Consider the following 18,115-nt stretch of genomic DNA (forward strand, 5'->3'; position numbering starts at 1 on the left):
CAGGGGCCCCCATGTCCAGCACCTCCTTATAGAGTGAGTAGAGGAAGACGATAGTCTGGATGGTCTTGCCCAGCCCCATCTCGTCAGCCAGGATGGTGTCGGTCCCCTGGGCCCAGGAGAAGCGCAGCCAGTTCAAGCCCTCCAGCTGGTACATGTGCAGCGTGCCGCCCGTGGCCGTGATGAACCGTGGCTGGCTCTCGTATTTCACCGTAGGCTGTGGAGTCAAGACATCCGAGAGCTCAGGGGGACGGTCAGGGCTCCTCTGCCCCCGTCACGGGCACGGAGCTCAGGTTGGATCATGGTTGCCTCCGTGATGCCTGAGCTTACGGAAGTTCTAGACTTCGGTCCCTCCCCCTCCAGCACTGGCATGAGGAAGGCAGAGGGGGCGGGGGGCGCCCTGGGTGCTGAGGCGTCAAGCTGCTCTCTGGCCCTTTAGGCCTAGTTCCTAGCCACGCTTGGGGCAGGCTGGACACCGTCCAGAGAGGCTGCTGAAACCTGGGGAAGTCCTGTCCAGAGGCCCGGGGCAATCTGCAATCGCCCGGATCTAGAAACAGGAGAGAGGCCGAGAAGGAGGACTTACGTCGTTAGTAGGAGAACTGGGTGGCCCGTCGCCCTGCAGCTCCTTCTTCTTCTTCTTATACTTGCGGGGCTGGGCGGGGTCCTCCCCCATGATCAGTTCTCTGGGAGAAGAGAGGGTCTGAGCGCGAGGCCTGCTCCTCAGGGCCTCACTCTCTCCTAAACCCATTCCAGACCTCCCTCCCCCTTCCGTTAATCATCTCACAGTTCCTTTCTTCCAGACTTTTAACCTTCACCCCTTTACCTCCAGTGCCAAAAGTCCAGCCCCCCCCACCCCCAGTCCTCGGCATCCCCTCTCCCCACACCTGCACCTGATGTCTGTTCCTCACACTGTTCCTTCCTCCACCAGTCGCACCCCAGACAAACTAGCACCGGCTGCCACTGCCCTCAATTTCAGGTCGGCTCTGACCCTCCTGGCCCTCCCCTTGCCCGAGGGGCTGGCTTTCGCTCTGTCCTCAGACTCTCTCCACCCCACGGCCTGGCCCCTCACCGGTGTCTCCAGTAGCTCTGTTTGTGGTCTTCGTACTCGGGGATGTTCATTTCATCCTCCTCCCACGTGGATTGGTCATAGGGCAAGTCCCGCCATTTCACAAGATAGTGGTAATTCCCCTTTTTATCCACACTGCGGGGCAGAAGATCAAGAGAAGGAGCAGGAGAAAAAAAAGGACACAGACCACAAGCAGAAAGAAATCGTCATAAACACGATTATCAGCCAACGGCTAGCCTTTGTCGCCTCATCCTCAATGAGGGGCCCCTGGGAAGGAATTTAGGATGGCTGAAGTTCCACCCTACGCTTTCCAGCACCGCTGCTTGGAAATCTACGACCAGAGGGGCGCCTGGGTGGCTCAGTCGTTGGGCATCTGCCTTCTGCTCAGGTCACGATCCCGGAGTTCTGGGATCGAGCCCCACATTGGGCTCCCTGCTCGGCGGTAGGTCTGCTTTGCCACTCCCACTCCCCCTGCTCCTGTTCCTGCTCTCGCTATCTCTCTGTCGCTGTCAAATAAATAAATAAAATATTTTTAAATTAAAAAAAAAAAAGAAAAAGAAATCTACGACCAGAAAACCCCCCAGGGCTTTGTCTAATCAATCTTAACTAAACAGCCGTTGGGCGGGAGGCCCCGTTAAAGGCGGGCCTGACTCAGCAGTGAGGCACGAAACAGACAAGGGACCCCAAGTCCACGGAGCTCACGTGCGGGGTGGAAGGCAGTGACGACCCAGGAAACATGCACGTGGAAAACGTTTAGTGGTAACAGAGAAAACAGCACGACAAACACAGGCCCGGCTGAACCGTGTTTCCACGATGGCCTTTGTGGCCCGATACACAGCCTCGCAGGTCAATTAGATCAGAGGCCATGGGGAAGGGGTCACACGGGCCTGGACTCTACGTCTGGTTTCTCTCCACCCAGACCTCCGGGAGATGCGGCTGGAGTCCTGCAGGCGCACCAGGTGCCGGGCGCCGCGACAAAGCCTCCGGTGGGGCGGCCGCGGCAGCAGGGGAGGGGACGGCGCAGGCGGACAAACGGGAGGCCGGAGGCTCACCTGTGGTTGATGATGCGGTGGACAGTCATCCACTCCGGCTTGATGCCAAAGCGATAGTACTTCTCCTCCATCTCCGCGTAGTGCGGGTCCTTGACCTTGCGCTTGTCGCTCTTGCCATCGTCCTCACCGGAGCCGTAGTCCAGGGGTGGGGGCTCGTCCATGTCGTTTTTCCTCTGGTAGTTTCGGTACATCACCAAGTGGAAGATCTCCAACTGACAGGGCACAGAGGGAGGGGACGAGATGGTCCCGGCATCCGAAGAGGACCGCAGGGGACGGGGACCAGCCCCCCGGGGGGAGCGGCATGGGGAGGACGGACGCTCAGCGAACAGGGCAAGCACGTGACAGGCTGATGGGAGCAGGAACACGGTGGACTGAGGGCAGAAGGGGAAGAGAGGCTGGCGGCAGGAAGAGTGGAGGCCGAAGGAGACTCCCACGGAGATGAAGGTCGGAGGGAGGGTGGGAGGGTGTGAGGGCCCGAGGCCGGAAGCGAGCAAAGGGTCTGGAAAGCGCAGCACGGGGGGTCCCAGGGAGCGGGAAGGACAGGCCGCGTACCTGAAGCTCCTTGGCCCAGGAGCAGTGCCAGTAGGACAGTCCTACCCACTTGACAAAGAACTCTCGCTCCGATCGGCCTTGAAGAGGACGGGGTGGCGGGGCGTCGGGGTTCCCGTCGGCCTGCTGGGGCGCCGGCACGGACACGGGCGGTTCCCCCCACCGCCAGTGCAGGATCTTCTGCACTCGGCCTTTCAGCACGGGGCACTTGGGGACAGGCGCGCACAAGGAGGAGACCCAGGGGAAAAGTGCCATCGTTAGAGGAGGAGGAGTTCGGGGTCCCACGAGGGAGTCAAAGGCCAAGTGCGGGGACGGGAACGGAAAGGGGAGCCGGACGGTGGGGTCCCAGAGATGGGAAGGGTCGGGGCTGCCAGGAAACCCGGCGGGAAGGGCCGACTCACCGTGCATCGGGGACACAGCCATTCCCCGTTGGGGATGTCGGGCAGGGGCGGGTTCAGACAGTGAATGTGGTAGGAGGAGATGCACGCGTCGCAGCACAGGAGCTCGCCCCCGTCCTTACACACGCGGCAGTACTCCATGTGGTCGTCTTCCTCCTCCTTCTCCCCTTCTTCCTCTCCCTCCTCCTCGTACTCCTCCTCCTCCTCCTTGGCCTCCCACTGCACGCCCTCCTTCTCCTGGGAGGCCAAGGTCAGACATGGAGATGGAAGGGAGGAGACAGGCAGTGAGACCAGAAGCCAGGGACAGAGACAGGACACCAAACTGCTAGAAAGGCAAAGGAGGCGGGCGGGAACGAAGGAACGGGACACCTCCAGCCCGGAACACCTCGATGAGGGAGCAATGGGGGAGGGAGCTGGCCACGGAGAAAGCCAGGCATCTGGGGCAGCAAGCAGACAGGTGGGTCCCCGGGGGAAGGGGGCAGCAGGTACTTACACAGTGGGGGCAGCTCCATTTGCCCTCGGGAGCCCGGTCCAGCTCCGGATCAAGGCAGACGAGGTGGTAGGCACGAGGGCAGGTGTCGCACAGAATAATTTCCCCACCCTGTTGGCACACCTCGCAGTAATCCTGGTGATCCGTCTCGTAGCCGTCAACCTCGTCCTCCCCGGCCACTGCGGGACAGCCCAGGACTGTCATGTACACCAGGGCAGGCAAAGGGCACAGAGGGAGAGAGAGAGAGAAAGAGAGAGAGAGAGAGAGAAGTGATGGGGGAGAGAAAGGCTGAACAAAGCAGTCAGAGAGGAACACAAAAGGAGCCCTCAAGGCCCGACAGGAGGCCAGATGGACAAGATCACGCACATCTGGTACCCCTTACCCTTCCGCTTCTTCCTCCCCGGCCGGCCTCTCTTGAGCTTCTTGGTGCGGACAGGCCCATCCGGCCGGCCCGAGGCGCTGTGGACGCTACCGCTGTCCAGGTCTGACTCCTCGGCCTCCGGCTCGGGGCCCTCATCACTCTGCAAGACATACTGCCCGGAGCCCCGGGGCGGTCAGGGAGGCCGGCTTCACCGCGCTCCCCTCCCCAGGCCTCGGCTCCTGCTCCGGCTTCCCTCACGGACCCCTACGTCTGGGCCCCTGGACCCTGACCCCCCGCCCCCATGCCGGGGCGCTCAGCCGACAGGGACAGGCCGCTCACCGAGCCTCCCTTCTTCCTCTTGCCACCCAGCAGCCCGAGCTTGATTTTCAGGGGCGCCATCTTCTTTCCCCGAAGCTTCTTGCGTCCATCAGGCACTCGGGGGCTCTTGCTCCGCCTCTTATGGCCTGGACCTGGAGGAGGAGCGGGGTGAGGGAGACGGGCCAGACGTCACGACGTCCTGGAATAACTCAGTTCACAGAGGCCTCGGAACCCCTGGACGGCGGTCCTAAGCAAGGGAGGGGGGATCCTCACCTTTGCCCTCTTTGGTTTTGGCTCTTCGGATGGGTGGGGGCTGGGTATCGGCAGAAGGAGGTGGCGGGAGGGTGGGGGGTCCGGAAGGTGCTATGGGGGTGGCCGAAGACACGGCAGCTGACACCTGCTCGGCCACAGCTGCGGCGGCCGCCGCCGCCGCCGCCGCCACCGCAGCGGCCGACCCCTTGAAGGGATTGTTGGCACTGAACTCTCTCCACTTGGCCCCGAGGATGGTCATCATCTTAGACATCGGGATCTTAGGATTCTTCTTCGCGATCAGGGGCCTGTAAATGCAGGAGCAGAGGACACAGGACCTTCACAGATGGTCCAGACTCCGCCACGCCCCTCAGGGGCTGAGTCTGTGTTTGTGCTCACGCTCCCGGGCCGGGAGGCTCCGACTGTCAGGAACGACCTCACTTTAAAGGTGACCCGACACAGAGCTTAAGAGAGGAAAAAACAGGGGCATCTGGGAGGCTCAGTGGCCTCTGCCTTCGGCTCAGGTCATGATCTCAGGGTCCTGGGATCGAGCCCGGCTTCGGGCTCTCTGCTCGGCGGGGAGCCTGCTTCCCCCTCTCTCTCTCTGCCTGCCTCTCTGCCTGCTTGTGATCTCTGTCAAGTTAATAAGTAAAATCTTTAAAAAAAAAGAGAGAGAGAGGAAAAAATAATAAAAACCAAGGAAACGTACGAGCAGAAAGGAAACATACACGCGCAGCAGATGAGAAAAGATAAAACAAAGATGTTGATAAAAACGCTTCCAATCTTTTCCAGTTTGTAAGATCCTATCACATGAGTTAGTCGCGTTTCATCTTTGGGATGATACCGTGAGTTGCCAGGATTCTCTGCATTTTTCCAGCAAGTTCCATGGGCCCTAGCATGTGCAGCCTGACAGGCCAGGCGGGTTAGGCTCTGTGGCGGGGTGTCAGACTCTTGCGAGGACACGGGTGACCACGGTGCGCACGGTCCTCAGCGGTGAGGCAGGAGAGACCGAGTACTGATGACAGGGAGGAAACACTCGCCGGGCTTGGGCCGCTTTGCTATCATCTACTCGACTCGGGGGTGGGGTCCCCGAAGCCCAGGCTCCACAGCCAGCGGGGCATGACTGTTAATCACGGGGTCCTATGCCAGGGACAGACAGGACTTGATAACCGAGCAAAGGACATTGGGCAACACTCATTTCTCTCGGTTTCAGTGGAGGGAGAAGTCCTGCGGGGGGAGCCATCAGCCCTCACTGTCTTCTGTCGCTAGAGCTTTCGGACCCAGCACTGGAATCATGACCGTCCCCTGCCATCCTCTCGTGAAGGGATCCCGACCGGGGTCCCTGGACCCTGCGGCGACCAGGGGCCTCTCAAGTCCTGTGCCGAGTGTGGTGTGTCTGTCCGTGTGTTTCTCTGGGGAGCAGCATCTGAGCGTTTATGCGGCTCCGCAGGGGCTCCCCCATCCCCCCCGGAAAGTGTCCACCAGCCAGTCCTACCTCATGAACTGGCTAAAGGCTTTGTAGTTGGTGAGCGTGTGGTAGTCCTCCTCGGAGAACACATGCTCCACGTCCTCCAGGCCCCAGGTCAGAAGCAGAGTGGCGGACGACTTCTGTTCTACCTGCTGCGAGTGACAAGGTGTCATGGGGCCTTCGGGGCGGGGGTTCCATGAGGCAGGTGCCTCTCCGGCCCCCATCCTGGGCCCCCCACATGCCTCCCTCCCTCCCCAGCCCGGTCTTCAACACTGATGCGTTCCCTCCCCCCTCCCTAATTCTGCTCACCTTTTGCCCCCCATCTCCCTCCCCCTTTTTCCGCCGCTTGGTCTTCTTCTCCTTTTTTTCTCTGTGCTTCCGCCTCCGTTTCCGACCTGGTCCCGTTCCATATTCGCTGCCCCCGCTCTCTGACTTCTCCCGGTACTCATCGCGCTCGGAGCCAAATTCCTCCTCACTGTCCTGAGGGAGAGAAATAAAAATAACATTTCTTCAGTCCTACCATGTGCCAGGAACTGTTCTTAGCCCATAACGCGAATTATCCCTTTTAATCTTCACAACAATTTTCTGGAAATAGTAACTTATCTATTTTTAATCTGCTTTTTTTTTTTTTTTTTTTTGCAGATAAGGAAACTGAGGCATGCGGAACTGAACAAACTGGCAAGGAGACGTGGGGCTGCTAGGCTCTGGAAGCATGCGGTCTATGCCCACAGCCTGGTCTCAACAGGGGCTCGAGGCTGCTAAGGTGAGTCACATGGACAGCGGGGACTCTGAAGCTGGGGTCCCAGATCCGGGAGCTACGGGGGCGAGCCGGAGTGCGGAGGGGGCGTCAGACCTCCCTGACTCCCCGATGCCCCCTACCCTCCACCCTCCACCCTGGAGTAGAATAATCGGGAGGGACGGAGAAAATTCGAGAAAATGCGGGTGCCTGGGAAGAGGTCGGCTGAGCGTTGCGTGGAGACAGGAGTCCTTCACACTTACAAGCTTCTTGCGTTTCCGGGGTTTTCCTGGCTTGTTCTCCTTCTGCTTCTTGGGTCCTCGTTTTCTCTTCTTTACACCCAAAGCTGAAGGCAGCAGCCGGATGTCATCCTTATCTTTGGAGCAGAGAGCACCAGAGAACCTAAGCCTCCAGGTTCCCCGGCTCGGCGGCCCCTAGACCTCAGCCCTCCTCACCTCTCCCGTTCCCACTCTCTAGGAACGAGGGCATTAACTCCTCCAAACCTCGCCTCCCTTCACTGGGTGCAAACAGAGAGTGTTTCGAGTACTCTGGGATGCTTGGGTTCTGAATGGGAGGTCAGGGATCAGGAGGGAAGAGCAGCCAAACCACTCCCTCCTCTCCCCTCCTACTAACAAGGGAGCAGGCTCTAGGCCATGGGCTCGGACTGTGGCAGGTCCTTTCAGTCGCCGCCAGGGCTCCTCCTGCCTTCTCCCTCACTTAGCCAGCTGGCATCCTGCCCGGGAACTGGGGAAGCCATGCCCAGCTGCTGGCCTGGCCTGACCCCAGCACTTGGAGTGGGGAGACACAAGCTGGCAGCTCCCTAAGCCAGATGCTGAGACGGGAGAGCCAAAGGTGGACACCTGGGATCTCACACTAACACCCGGGGCCCTCACATCCCTTCTGCCACGAGGGAGGCCTCTATTTATACTTCCTCAGATGATCGCCAAGCCTCCCATCACCCTAACAGGGCCCTGGAGGAAAAGAAGTCCCTGCCAGTCATTTTCACATCTTGCCCGCAGGACCGCAGCGTCTGGCTCGTCCATCACACCCTAACCCTACGGGAGCGGTCTCTGAATTACCTAAGCATTCCTTCTCTTCCCAAGTAGCCTGGAACCTTCCCTCAAATCTATTTCCATAACCCTGCTCCCTCTGAGAACTCAGGGGCCCTCCCCTTTGTCCCCTGGTCTCACCCTTCGCCTCCAAATTTAGTCCCATTCATACAGAAGCAGCAGGGGAGACCCAAACAAAGCTGGAAACAAAGACACACCCAGCATATGCATTCTCAGAGGCACACACGAGAACACACAGGCCTGAGCACAAATCCAGACGGCTGCCTCTACCTGCTTTCAGCAAGCCTAGGTCCCGGACTTTCTCCCTAGATGTCTCTATCAGGGCTGGGGCTTCCCTGATGTGTCCCCCAGCCCAATTCTCCGTGACCCCGACCGCGGGTCTGGGGAGGACACGGATGCCACAGACCCCGGGCCCTGGTTGGCCTCCCTCCCCCCCAGCGGGCACTAGACTAACCAGCCAGACCAGTCCTGCTCCAGGCAGAGGAAAGCCTGGGCCTGGCCCAGCCCCTTGCTCTAGGACACACAATCCTTCGGCCCACAACAGCCAAGGGAAAATTAGCCACAATTAACACGCCTTCCACTGCCTGGGGATCCCGGGGCCTCCTTCCTCACTTATCTGTCCTCAGAATGCCAGTATCCTGTGTCCTCTGGTGCCGGATCACTCTCTAGGCCGGGGCTGGGGGGAGGGGAGGCGCGTGAAGCAGGCCCCGGGCGTGCAAAGAGCGTGCAAACTGGAGTAGGAAGTCAGCAAGACGCCATGGTCCCCCCCCCCCAACCCACCCCCAGCAGCCAGCTCTCCCCAACCCCGGGGATGTCGCTTAATGTGAACATGGAAACGGAGGCCGCCGGGGCGGTGGCAGGGGCAGGCCAACTGGCTCGGCGTCAGGGACGAGGCCTGGGCCGCCACCCGCCCCGCGGAGGGCTGGGGCACTTGCCCTGGGGACCTCAGCCGCCAGTTCGCCGCCCTCCCCGCCCTGCCCCGGCAGGAGGCTCCCGAACTCGGGAGGCCCGCGGCGGCGGCGGCGGCGGCGGCGGGGAGAGGCAGCGCGGAGCGGCGAGGAAGGGAAAGGGAGGGCAATAAAGCAAACCCAAGTCCCAACCTCGGTCTCAGCAGCCACTCAATGCTGGCCCGGCGCCCAGACTCTCCCACACCCGGGCTCCGATCCCGGGAAGCGGGCGGGGGCGGGGGGCGGCGCGCGGCGGGGGCGGGGCCTGGCGCGCCGGGGCAGGCGGGAGGGGGGGAGGCGGGCGGAGCCGGGCCCAGGCCGCGCCTCCCGCCCGCCCCGCTCTCCCTCTAATCTCACCATCAATCTCTCACACATATATTTATTTTTTCTCAAATTCCCCTCCCTCCCCCACAACGCACCACCATAATAGGTCTGCTGCACATGCGTACTGCACGCAGGGGGTGGGTTTGTATTTTCAGACCTTTTGCAAAGAAACTACCAGAATTTTCCGCACCACCCACAATCATTCCCCACCCCCACCCCCAAGGAATCACATCTATATATTATGTTATATTATTTCTCGAGACTTGCCAGAAGGGGGAGGGAGAAGAAATGAGTTTTGGGCTTCCTGCTCCCTTCCCCCACCAACACAAGCGCTATTATTTTAAACGTTTAACAATGTAAGGAGCCGAGAAGGGGGGAAGGGATAAAATCGGTCTTGGGTAAGAATCTAAAACAAAATGGTGAGAATCAAAGCCGTCAGAATGAAAAACAATAGACGTCTAAGACGCGCAAATTCACACTCCGGAGAAGCATGAGGGAGGGCGGCCCGCACACATTTCCTTCCAGGAGGCTTATTTTGCCCGCACTTAGGTAGACAGAAATAACGAGCGGACCAAAAATATTTCCCCAAAGTTTTGCCTCCGAAAGTCATCTCAGGGGCTGCATCTGGGTCACTCATTGGACTCGGAGGGCTGAAGGGGGGGGGGAGGTGCAACGGCCCCCGGGAGAGCGAGGAGGTGGGTTTTCATTTCAAATACAAATTTTTTTTTAAAAAACATTTGACGTTTCTTCTCGGCTGTTGAGAGAACAGAGGGGAAGAGGGGGAGGGAGGAACTGACACAAAGACCCACCTCGACCTCAGATTCTTTCATGCCCCTCGCTCTTTCTCCCATCCCCAAATCCGGGATCAAAAACACCCAAATACCACATTCCACGTTGGCCGCACAAATCGGGCCCTGACACAACCTGACATCCTTTCTTTCTCTTCTTAGCTGCGTCTGCCCGGCTCTAGGCATTCCCCTCCTCACGATTTTTTATTCCTTCTCCCTCTTGCAAATCCATAGGTTCTCTGGGATAACTTTGTAAAAACTTTCCCCTTTTTCAGACAAGCCGGGGGGGGGGGGGGGGGGGGGCTCTTTCCATCAGACACGCACCGGCCTCCGCCGTCCCCCACCAAAAGATACCCCATACTCCCTCAAAGGTGCTCTGAATTGAACAGGGGCATTTGCTACATCATTCACACAGATCAATGTGACAGTTTTACAAAGAGCGTCCTGAAGTTTGGTGCATTTGTGCTGCGTGGCACCCAGAGGCCTGGGGGTCTGGATGTCCCCTTTCACGCCCCCAGCAGATGTGAGCACCCTCAGAGTGCTCCCCTGTCCTCAAGTAGGTTAGCAATCACTCCACTAGGAGGGTGGTCTGCGTGGGGCCGTTGCTGCTGCCCCCAACCATGCGAGGCAGCAGTCTGCCCCTTCCATCCCTGGGGGAACTGCCCAGAGAGCGGCCCGGGTGACTTGTCATCCCCGGAGAGGGGTGCCGAGTGACGGTCAAGCTGCACAACAGCTGGGTGGGCAGTTCACGCCCCCCAGCGTGATCAAGGTGCGGGTGGTTTCCGCGAGAGAGTGAGTGACAGTGAATGGCAGCCACGTGAGAGTCACAGCTGGGCAGCTCGGCCACCCCAGACTGACGGGGTCACGCTGGGGGAGGGGGGGCCCCCCCGCACTTGACACAAAAGAGCCCGGAGCAGAGTGGAGATAAAGGGGGTGGAGTTGGGGGCATCTGGTTTCCCAGACACTCTCTCCGGGCTCCCCAATCTTAAAGCAGTGCTCTCCCCGGGACGAGCTGGGGGGACAGAAGGCAGGATCAAGTCTGACTCCAGGAAGTGGTCTGCGTGGAGTGCGGCCACCACCTGCCCCCGGTCCCCAGCCGCCCGCAGACATTCACGCGACCCCTCCCCCACGTGCCACCGCACGCCCGGGAGTTGGCGGGCACCGGGGACCCCGCAGCTGGGGGTCCGATGGAGACCGACCCCCGCCCCCTCCACTCCTGAGGGGGGGTTGCTTAGGCCCGCGGTCCGCTCCACACGCGGAAACCCCCCGTTACCTCAGTGCAACCCCACTCGGGCCGGAGCCCCAGGGGCGCCCGCGCGGCCGCCCCTCCCCCACGCGCCCCTCCTCCACGCCGCCGTCCGGCCGCCAGGGTCTCCGCGGTCCCTCGCTCGGCCAGGGAGGGGGCCCTGGCTTCGCCGCGGCCGTTTCCTGCCTACCCCCTCCCCGCCGAGGGTGAAAAAAAAAATCTCCTCCTCCTCCTCCCCCGAAAGCCGCGACCGAGTGGCCCGGTCCGCGCGCGCAGCTCGCGCCCAGCGCTCTCCAGCCCGGGCGGCGGCGGCGGCGGCGGCAGTGGCGGAGGCTGCGGCGGCGGCGGCGGCGGCGGCAGCGGCGGCGGCGGTGGCGGCGGCGGCGGCGGGGGAGGGGTGCGGCGGGGGAGGGGAAGAGGCCTGGCCCAGCGGCGGCCGCCGCCGCCCGGCCCGCCCGCCGCCGCCCGGCCCGCCGCGGGGCCCCGGGCCGGAGACTGACGCCCCGCGCCCCGGATTCGCCTCGGCTCGGCCGCGCGGTGGGTGCCTCGCCCCCGCCCGGCCTCGCGCGCCCGCGGCTCCCGCTCGGGCTGGGGGGGGGGGTGCGGGGGGGAGTCGGGGCGGCCGCTTACCTGGCGGCGGGGGCGGCGGCGGCGGCGGCGGCGGGGGCAGCGGCGGCGGCGGCGGCGGCGGCGGCGGCGGGAAGAGGTGGCAGCCGGGGGGGCTGTGGCGGTCGCGGCCCCGGTCGTGGCCCGGCCGGCGCCCGAGCGCTCCCTCGTCGTCGTCCTCCTCGTAGTCCTCGTCGGCCGCCTCCACCTCCTCCTCCTCCTCGTCGCCCTCTTCTTCCTCCTCTTCTTCCTCCTCCGACACCACCATCTCCTCCTCCTCCTCCTCCTCGTCCCTCAGAGGGGAAGCCATCCTGTGGCTCTGGCCCCCCCACCACCCCCCCACCCACCGCCCGCCCGCCTCCCCCACCGCTACCACCACCACCTCCTCCTCCTCCTCCTCCTCCTCCTCCTCCTCCTCTTCGGCGGCGGCGTCCTCCTCCTCCTCCCCACCGCCTCCCCCAGCCCCCCAAACCCCCGGGCCACCCCCCTCCAGAACCCCCCCTCGGGGCCGCCGGCTGAGGAGGGGGGCCGAACCACCCCCAAAAATTGTCTTGGAAAAAATTGAGAGACTTTTTTTCCCCCCCTCTCCCCTTCCTCCCAAGAGAACAAGAAAGGGGGATTAAAAATATATATATATATATAAAAGTTTTCGACTTCTCTCTGCCCCCCTCTCCGTTGCTTTAAATATATTTAAATTCTGAGGGGGGCGCTCAGAAATATTTCTCAGAGCTGAGGCACTAAGATGGCCGCCTTGAAATTATTTTTAAAACAACCCCCCCCCCAGCCCCGCCACCCCCTCCATGAAGAAAGGGAGAGGGGGGAAAAAATCCCCTTTTAAAACAAAATGGCTGGCTTAATATTTCAGTTTTCACCCCCCCATTCTCCTCCCCTGTTACACCCCCATCTCCAAGCCTCTACCCAGAAACCCACAAATTTCTCCCTTTTTTCATAACTGATTAGTGCACAGATTAATAGAGATATTTTCCTTGTGTACTGTGTGTGTGTGAGTGTGTGTGCGAGTGTGTGTGCGCGCGTTGGGGGGGGGCATGAAGGATTTCTGCATAAAACAAAAATGGCTGCTCTTTCTAACTCCCCCCCCTATAAAAAAATATTTGAGGGGGGGCATTAATCAGTACTCATGCTCAGTCTGACATCAGCATAAATTGTTAAAGGTTAACTAGTTAGATACTAGTCCAACTAGATTTAAATATTTTTCTTTTCTTTACTAGTCTCTTCCTCCCCACCTCCCTTCTCTTAAAGAAAAGCTTTTTTTTTTTTTTTTTTTTTTTTTTTTTTTCTGAATACTTCAGAAGGGAGTGGTTTGATGTGAAGGTTTTTTTTTTTTTTTTCCCCTTCAGGCATTGAAAAGGAAAAGATGAAATATATGTTTATATATAACTCTGTTTCTGCATACCTCACTGGAGTCAAAACGCATTTAATTGTGTACGTATCCTTCAAGTGAGGAGCGGGGCTGGGTTTTTCTCCCCTTTCTTTTAAAAAAGTGTCAGAAATTCTGGTGACTTTTGGGGGAGAGATATGAATAGATACGATGATTGAGGTTTTTTTTTTTTTTTTTTTCCAAAGGAGTCCATGTTTGATTCTCCCCTTTGCCCAGGCTTTTCGGTGATTTAGAATTGTTGTAAATTCTATCTGCACTCCTTTCTGCTTTACCTCGCCCTCCCCTCCCCCCATGGCTCGACGATAAAATTCATCTGACTTGGGAAATTAATTTAGGGGTCAGGAGTACAGATTTTTAGAATAAAGGGGAAAGAGTCAAGTCGGAAAAATTGTGAAATTGTTTTCTTTTTTCTCCCTTTGCAGTATCTTTCCCCTTTTTCCATGATCTCCGACACTGGTACAGCAGAAGAAACTGAGGTACCGTGAAACAGGAAAGTCTCTGGGACTGAGAAAAAGAGGTAGGGGTCCCCCTGGCATTTTCATCACACTTGCCTGGCCCACGATGTGCCACCGTACCCCAGTGTTTCTCTTAGGAGTGGAGCTGGGAATCGGATGGAAGGTTGGAAAGGAGTCCCAAAGTAGCTCTCTCATCCGGAGATCCAGCCCAGAAGGCCTCTAAAACTTGCCTTGTGAACAGGGCCCGCAAAGGAAGGAGGGCAAAAAGCTCCTTTCCACCCTTTTCTGTCCTTGTCATCTCTCCTAACTGCAGCTTCCTCCCATTCTTCTGATCTCCCTTTGCCCCGGGGAGCCCTTTCTCTCCTGGGTTATTTCTCTGCCCCTTGAGCGGAGCTGCCGTCCCCCCACTCCCCTGCAGGCCCCGCAGTGCTCACGAGCCCCTGAGGCGGGAGGGGTAGGTAGGCAGCAGACAGAAAGTAGGAATGACAGGGAATCCTGTGCCGGCTTTACTTAGGAGGCTAGAAGATTCTTTATTGATGCGCCACCCCCCATACGCACACACTGATGCACTTGACCGAGCCAGGAGCTCTGTCTTTTTCTTAACCCTGCCTTTGGAAGTCTCCCGGCCGCCTCCTGCATCGGTCCTGCGCCGAGTCTACCTCCTGTCCCTCCTCTGTTCGGTTCTGTCCTGTTCCTTCTCCGGTCCCTTTGTGCAAGGCCATCTGGGTATCCCCCTCTTTTGGTGCCGGGGCTTCTCTGTCTGGGTGACTTTATTTCCTCACCGACACTGACTCCCGGCCCTCCCTCCGGGCTCTCAGGCTCTGTCACCTCTAAGTGACTTTCCACCTCTGTCTTGTTGCTGTTTACTTCTGTCTTCCGGGCTCTGCCTCCATGTGTCTGTCTCTTCCTCTCGTGTGCCTGGCTCCCTCCTCTCCCCGGCTCCTCGGCGTGTGTCGGGGAGGAGTGTCCCCACGTGCATGTGGGCCACCCCTGCACACCGGGTGTGCCGCAGCCCGCCTGCCTCGGCGCCCCCTCCCCGTGGGCCGGGCGCCCCTGCCCGCCCGCCGCCATGTGCCAGGAGCTGCAGGTGCGCCCCTGTCCCCACATTCGTCATTCCTGCAAGTGTGCTTTGTGTGTGGATCTGCTCATGGGCTCCCTTCTCTCTTCTGTCCACGTCCCCCCGCCTCTCCTCTCGTCTCTTCTCTCCCACCGACCTCTCTCGCTTTGCCTCCTTGGATCCTGGCTCCCGCCTGCCTCTCTACCTGCTCGTCCTGTTCTGGTGTCTGCCTGCCTGCCTGTCTGCTCCTCCCTGACTGGCTGGCAGCCTCTTTCCCTGGTTGTCTGTCTGCTCTCCTGGCTGTTTGCCCGCCACTCTCTCTCCAGCCATCTGTCTCCCCGCCTGCCTGTCTCTGTCACTTTTTTAGCCTTCGTCTCTTGGTTTGTCTACCTTCCAGGCCCTGCCATGCTTCCCTATCTGGGTTCGCCTCTTACCTTTCTCCTCTCCATGTTTCTCCCCTTGTGTATGCCTGCTAAGTCTGGGATTTTCTGCTCGCCGGTCCGCCCTGCCTGCTCTGCTGTTGCTGGCCGCCCCCCTGCCCCGTCCAGTGCTCGCCTCATTTTCCTTGGCTGCACGTCCACTTGGGCTCCCTCGGCTTCCTCAGACCCACTCCCCGTCCACGGAGGTGGCCTCACTACCCCAAAGCTGTCAGCGACTCCCTCGCCCTGACGTCTCGGGGCCTTCCTGTCGCAGCGCCCGCCCTGCCTTTCCCCGCTGCTGGCCTTCGCTGGGGGCGGGCCTGTTTCTGCTGCGTCTTATCTCTGGCCCCTGCGATGCTCGGGCCACATCTCTGCCCGCCTTTCTTTTCTTGTCGGCTTGGTGTGTCCCTCCGCCTTCCAGTCGGTAGCCCACACAAGGCACAAACGGTGTGAGGCGCTAGCGGCGTCCCGGGCCGCGTGGGCCGCCCCCTGCCCCACCCCGCCAGTCCCCTGCCCGGTCCCTAAGGCAGCCGCCACTTCGTGCTTCTCAGACGTGGTTCCAGACGAGGGTCTCTGAGGATCTCAGTCTCCCCGCCTCCCCGCCGTTTGCTGCCCTCCTTCCTCCTCCTCTCCCAGTCCTGCCGGATGCTTCTTTCTCTGTCACTTTGTCACTGGGCCTGCGGGTTCTTGTCCCGTCTTTTCGCTTCTACTCTAGGGCACCTATCTTCCTGGCTGACCGGCTGCTCGCGGCTTGCTTGCGCTGCTGGGACCTGGGGCGCACCTGTCCCGCCCATGGGCTTCTCTTCCGTGCAGGGAGCTGCCTGCAGAGAGCCGAGCGCCACCAGTCCCCTCATGGCCCAGCCATGCATCAGCTGAGACAGGACGTGGGGGCCCCGAAGGACCCGAAAAGTACCGGGTCCGTCTGTTGGGTGCGGTTACTAAGGGAGCCCACGGGCCCAGCTCCTGTGCATGCAGAGTGCGGGCCTGCCCTGCCTCCCTGGCACGTCCGTGTGCACGCAGCGTGTGCAGCCCTCACAGGCCTCTGACTCTCAACCCCCGGGCCTGGGCCACGAATGCGGCCTCCTCCCGATCTGAAGTACCGCTTCCTCCCGCGACTTTTCTCCCTCTGCCTCCTTCCCGCGGGCGCCTCTGCCCTGCCACCTCGGGGATGGGGAGGCCCAGTCCTTGGGGGAAACAAAGACACGGCCTCTGTGCGGCTGTCTCCAGGGGGACGACAAGGAAACTTCTGCACAGGACGCACTCCTCTTTCCCTGCCCGCGCTCCTGAACCGCACCGTGGCAGCCCCCGGCCTCCGGGCCTCTGGCCCCTCTCCCGCCCTCCCTTTCTCACTTCTCTTTTCTCGATTCTGTCTTTCCCCTCGACTGTCTGTCTTGGGCTGCATTCGAGCGTCCCTCTGATTGGCCACCTTCCCCCTCTTCTGTCTGATTGGCCTGCATCCCTCCATCACCCCATCTGTCTGCCGGATTCTCCCTGTCTGCCTACAGTAATGGATGTTGATGGTATTTATCCGTCACACAGCCGCGTGCGGCCTCAGACACTGTTATCACTTTGTCTTCTCTCTCTCCTCGTCCTCGTCCTCCTCGTTCCTCGGTCTGTCTGCCTTCTCGCTCCCCCCACACCCGTTTGTCCAGCTGCGTCTCTCCTGGCACTCTTATCGGCCTCCCTGTCACTCATCCCCCGCCCCCCCCCCGCCAGCCTGTCTGTGTGTCCGTCCTTACGCCTTTTATCTGGGCCTGCACGTCTCCCCGTCCCTGGCCGCTCGTCTGCCCACCGGCCGGTGTCAACGTGGACGCCTCTCCCTGCCTTGTGCCCTCCCTCTGTACTCGAAAAACTAAAACTCCAGTACAAAATTAAAATGCCATACGACCCACAGCTGGAGGAGGATGGCTTTTGTTTTTACTGAGAAGACCGTTAAGGTGAGAACAAGGAACTTAGGCATGCAGCCTGTCAAATGCAAACCAGAAATCAGACGCCCCCTCCCGCTAAGAAAGAACTAGAAGAAAACTGTGAGGGACTCCTAAGCCACAAGAAGATTATTTCCTTAATGCAAAAGCAAGAAACGTACCCAGAGCGAGAGCTTCTAATCCTTTTTTGGTTCATGGAAAGTTATAAGCCCTTGAACAGCACAAATTTGAACTGTGCGGGTCCACTTACATGTAGATTTTTTTCAATAAATACATTGGAAGATATTTTGGAGATGTGCAATAATTTGAAAAAAAAAAAACTTGGAGACGCTCTGTGTAGCCTACAAACATCGAAAAAAATTAAGAAAAGTTTAGGTATTTCACAAATGCGTAAAATACACAGAGGTATGATTTTATCATTTGCTACCTGAAAATATCACCCAAATCTTTTTTTTTTTTTTTTAAGTTCAAACTTATGCACAGAAACACTTAGAGACCACGTGCTGTCTTTTTATTTTTGATGTCCGGTATTAGTAACTCACATCCACTGTGTATAAGGTCTCGAGGGTATCATGTCCTATCAGGCAGTAGAGACCAAGGTACTGAGAGATGGTTTGTCTCGTAAACAGATGATGTAAATCATTAAATACAGAACTGTAGATGCATTTTCCTTGTGAGTGTCTTAATAGCACTGTATTTTCTTGCAACCTTATAAGAATATAGTATATAGTACATGTAACATGCAAAATAGGAGTAACCAACTTTTATGGTGTGGCTGGGCCTCTGGTCAACCGTAGGCTGTCATTAGTCATGTTTTGGGGGGGTTGAGAGTTTTTCCACTGTACAAAGGGTCAGTACCCCTAGGCCGCATGCCGTTCAGGGATTGGTTGGTATGTGCAGAATACCACATATATTCTTACGGTGTTAGAACACCCAGACATCTGCGGACCCCAGGTTAAAACTCTGATGTACGCACCAGTGACAGCCATTGGTTGGGCACAGACATGTCCTCATGTCCCCAGGCAGGTCAAAGGACTGAAAAGATCACTCTGCAGTCAGTGATTTTCTACTCAAGGAAATGTTAAAGAGGTTCCTAGTTGTCTTTGGAAATATACAGATGAGTGATCATGAAAGTCACTTAAGTACGGAGGATATTCTAGACTTAATCATGGAATTTTTTTTTTTTTTAAGATCT

At 58.7% G+C, this 18,115-nt stretch overlaps 1 protein-coding gene and 1 long non-coding RNA gene across 14 annotated transcripts in view; one reads left to right on the forward strand and one right to left on the reverse strand.

Annotated features, from left to right (window-relative positions):
* Nucleotides 1-12,012, reverse strand: part of CHD3 (chromodomain helicase DNA binding protein 3) — a 24,834-nt gene extending 12,822 nt beyond the window's left edge. For 9 of the 13 annotated variants that reach the window (XM_045984230.1, XM_045984226.1, XM_045984225.1 and 6 more), the window contains exons 1-14: nt 11,690-12,012; nt 6,948-7,060; nt 6,258-6,428; nt 5,976-6,100; nt 4,505-4,788; nt 4,253-4,383; nt 3,935-4,085; nt 3,556-3,749; nt 3,066-3,299; nt 2,668-2,871; nt 2,116-2,327; nt 1,067-1,198; nt 581-680; nt 23-214 (exon numbers count right to left, since the gene is read on the reverse strand). In XM_045984230.1, coding sequence (XP_045840186.1) covers nt 23-214; nt 581-680; nt 1,067-1,198; nt 2,116-2,327; nt 2,668-2,871; nt 3,066-3,299; nt 3,556-3,749; nt 3,935-4,085; nt 4,253-4,383; nt 4,505-4,788; nt 5,976-6,100; nt 6,258-6,428; nt 6,948-7,060; nt 11,690-11,975 — 2,529 coding nt within the window. In that variant the 5' untranslated portion in view covers nt 11,976-12,012. The remainder of the gene's footprint in view (nt 1-22; nt 215-580; nt 681-1,066; nt 1,199-2,115; nt 2,328-2,667; nt 2,872-3,065; nt 3,300-3,555; nt 3,750-3,934; nt 4,086-4,252; nt 4,384-4,504; nt 4,789-5,975; nt 6,101-6,257; nt 6,429-6,947; nt 7,061-11,689) is intronic. The other 4 variants (XM_045984231.1, XM_045984220.1, XM_045984222.1 and 1 more) reach the window with 4 other exon arrangements.
* LOC123929040 lies at nt 11,494-17,541 on the forward strand. The gene is made up of 3 exons (XR_006815876.1): nt 11,494-11,596; nt 13,024-13,108; nt 13,487-17,541. It is a non-coding gene; the product is annotated as an uncharacterized LOC123929040 (long non-coding RNA).
* The last annotated feature ends 574 nt before the right edge of the window (nt 17,542-18,115 follow it).

The sequence above is a fragment of the Meles meles genome, chromosome 18, assembly GCF_922984935.1.
Source record: "Meles meles chromosome 18, mMelMel3.1 paternal haplotype, whole genome shotgun sequence".
NCBI classification, from domain to species: Eukaryota; Metazoa; Chordata; class Mammalia; order Carnivora; family Mustelidae; genus Meles; species Meles meles.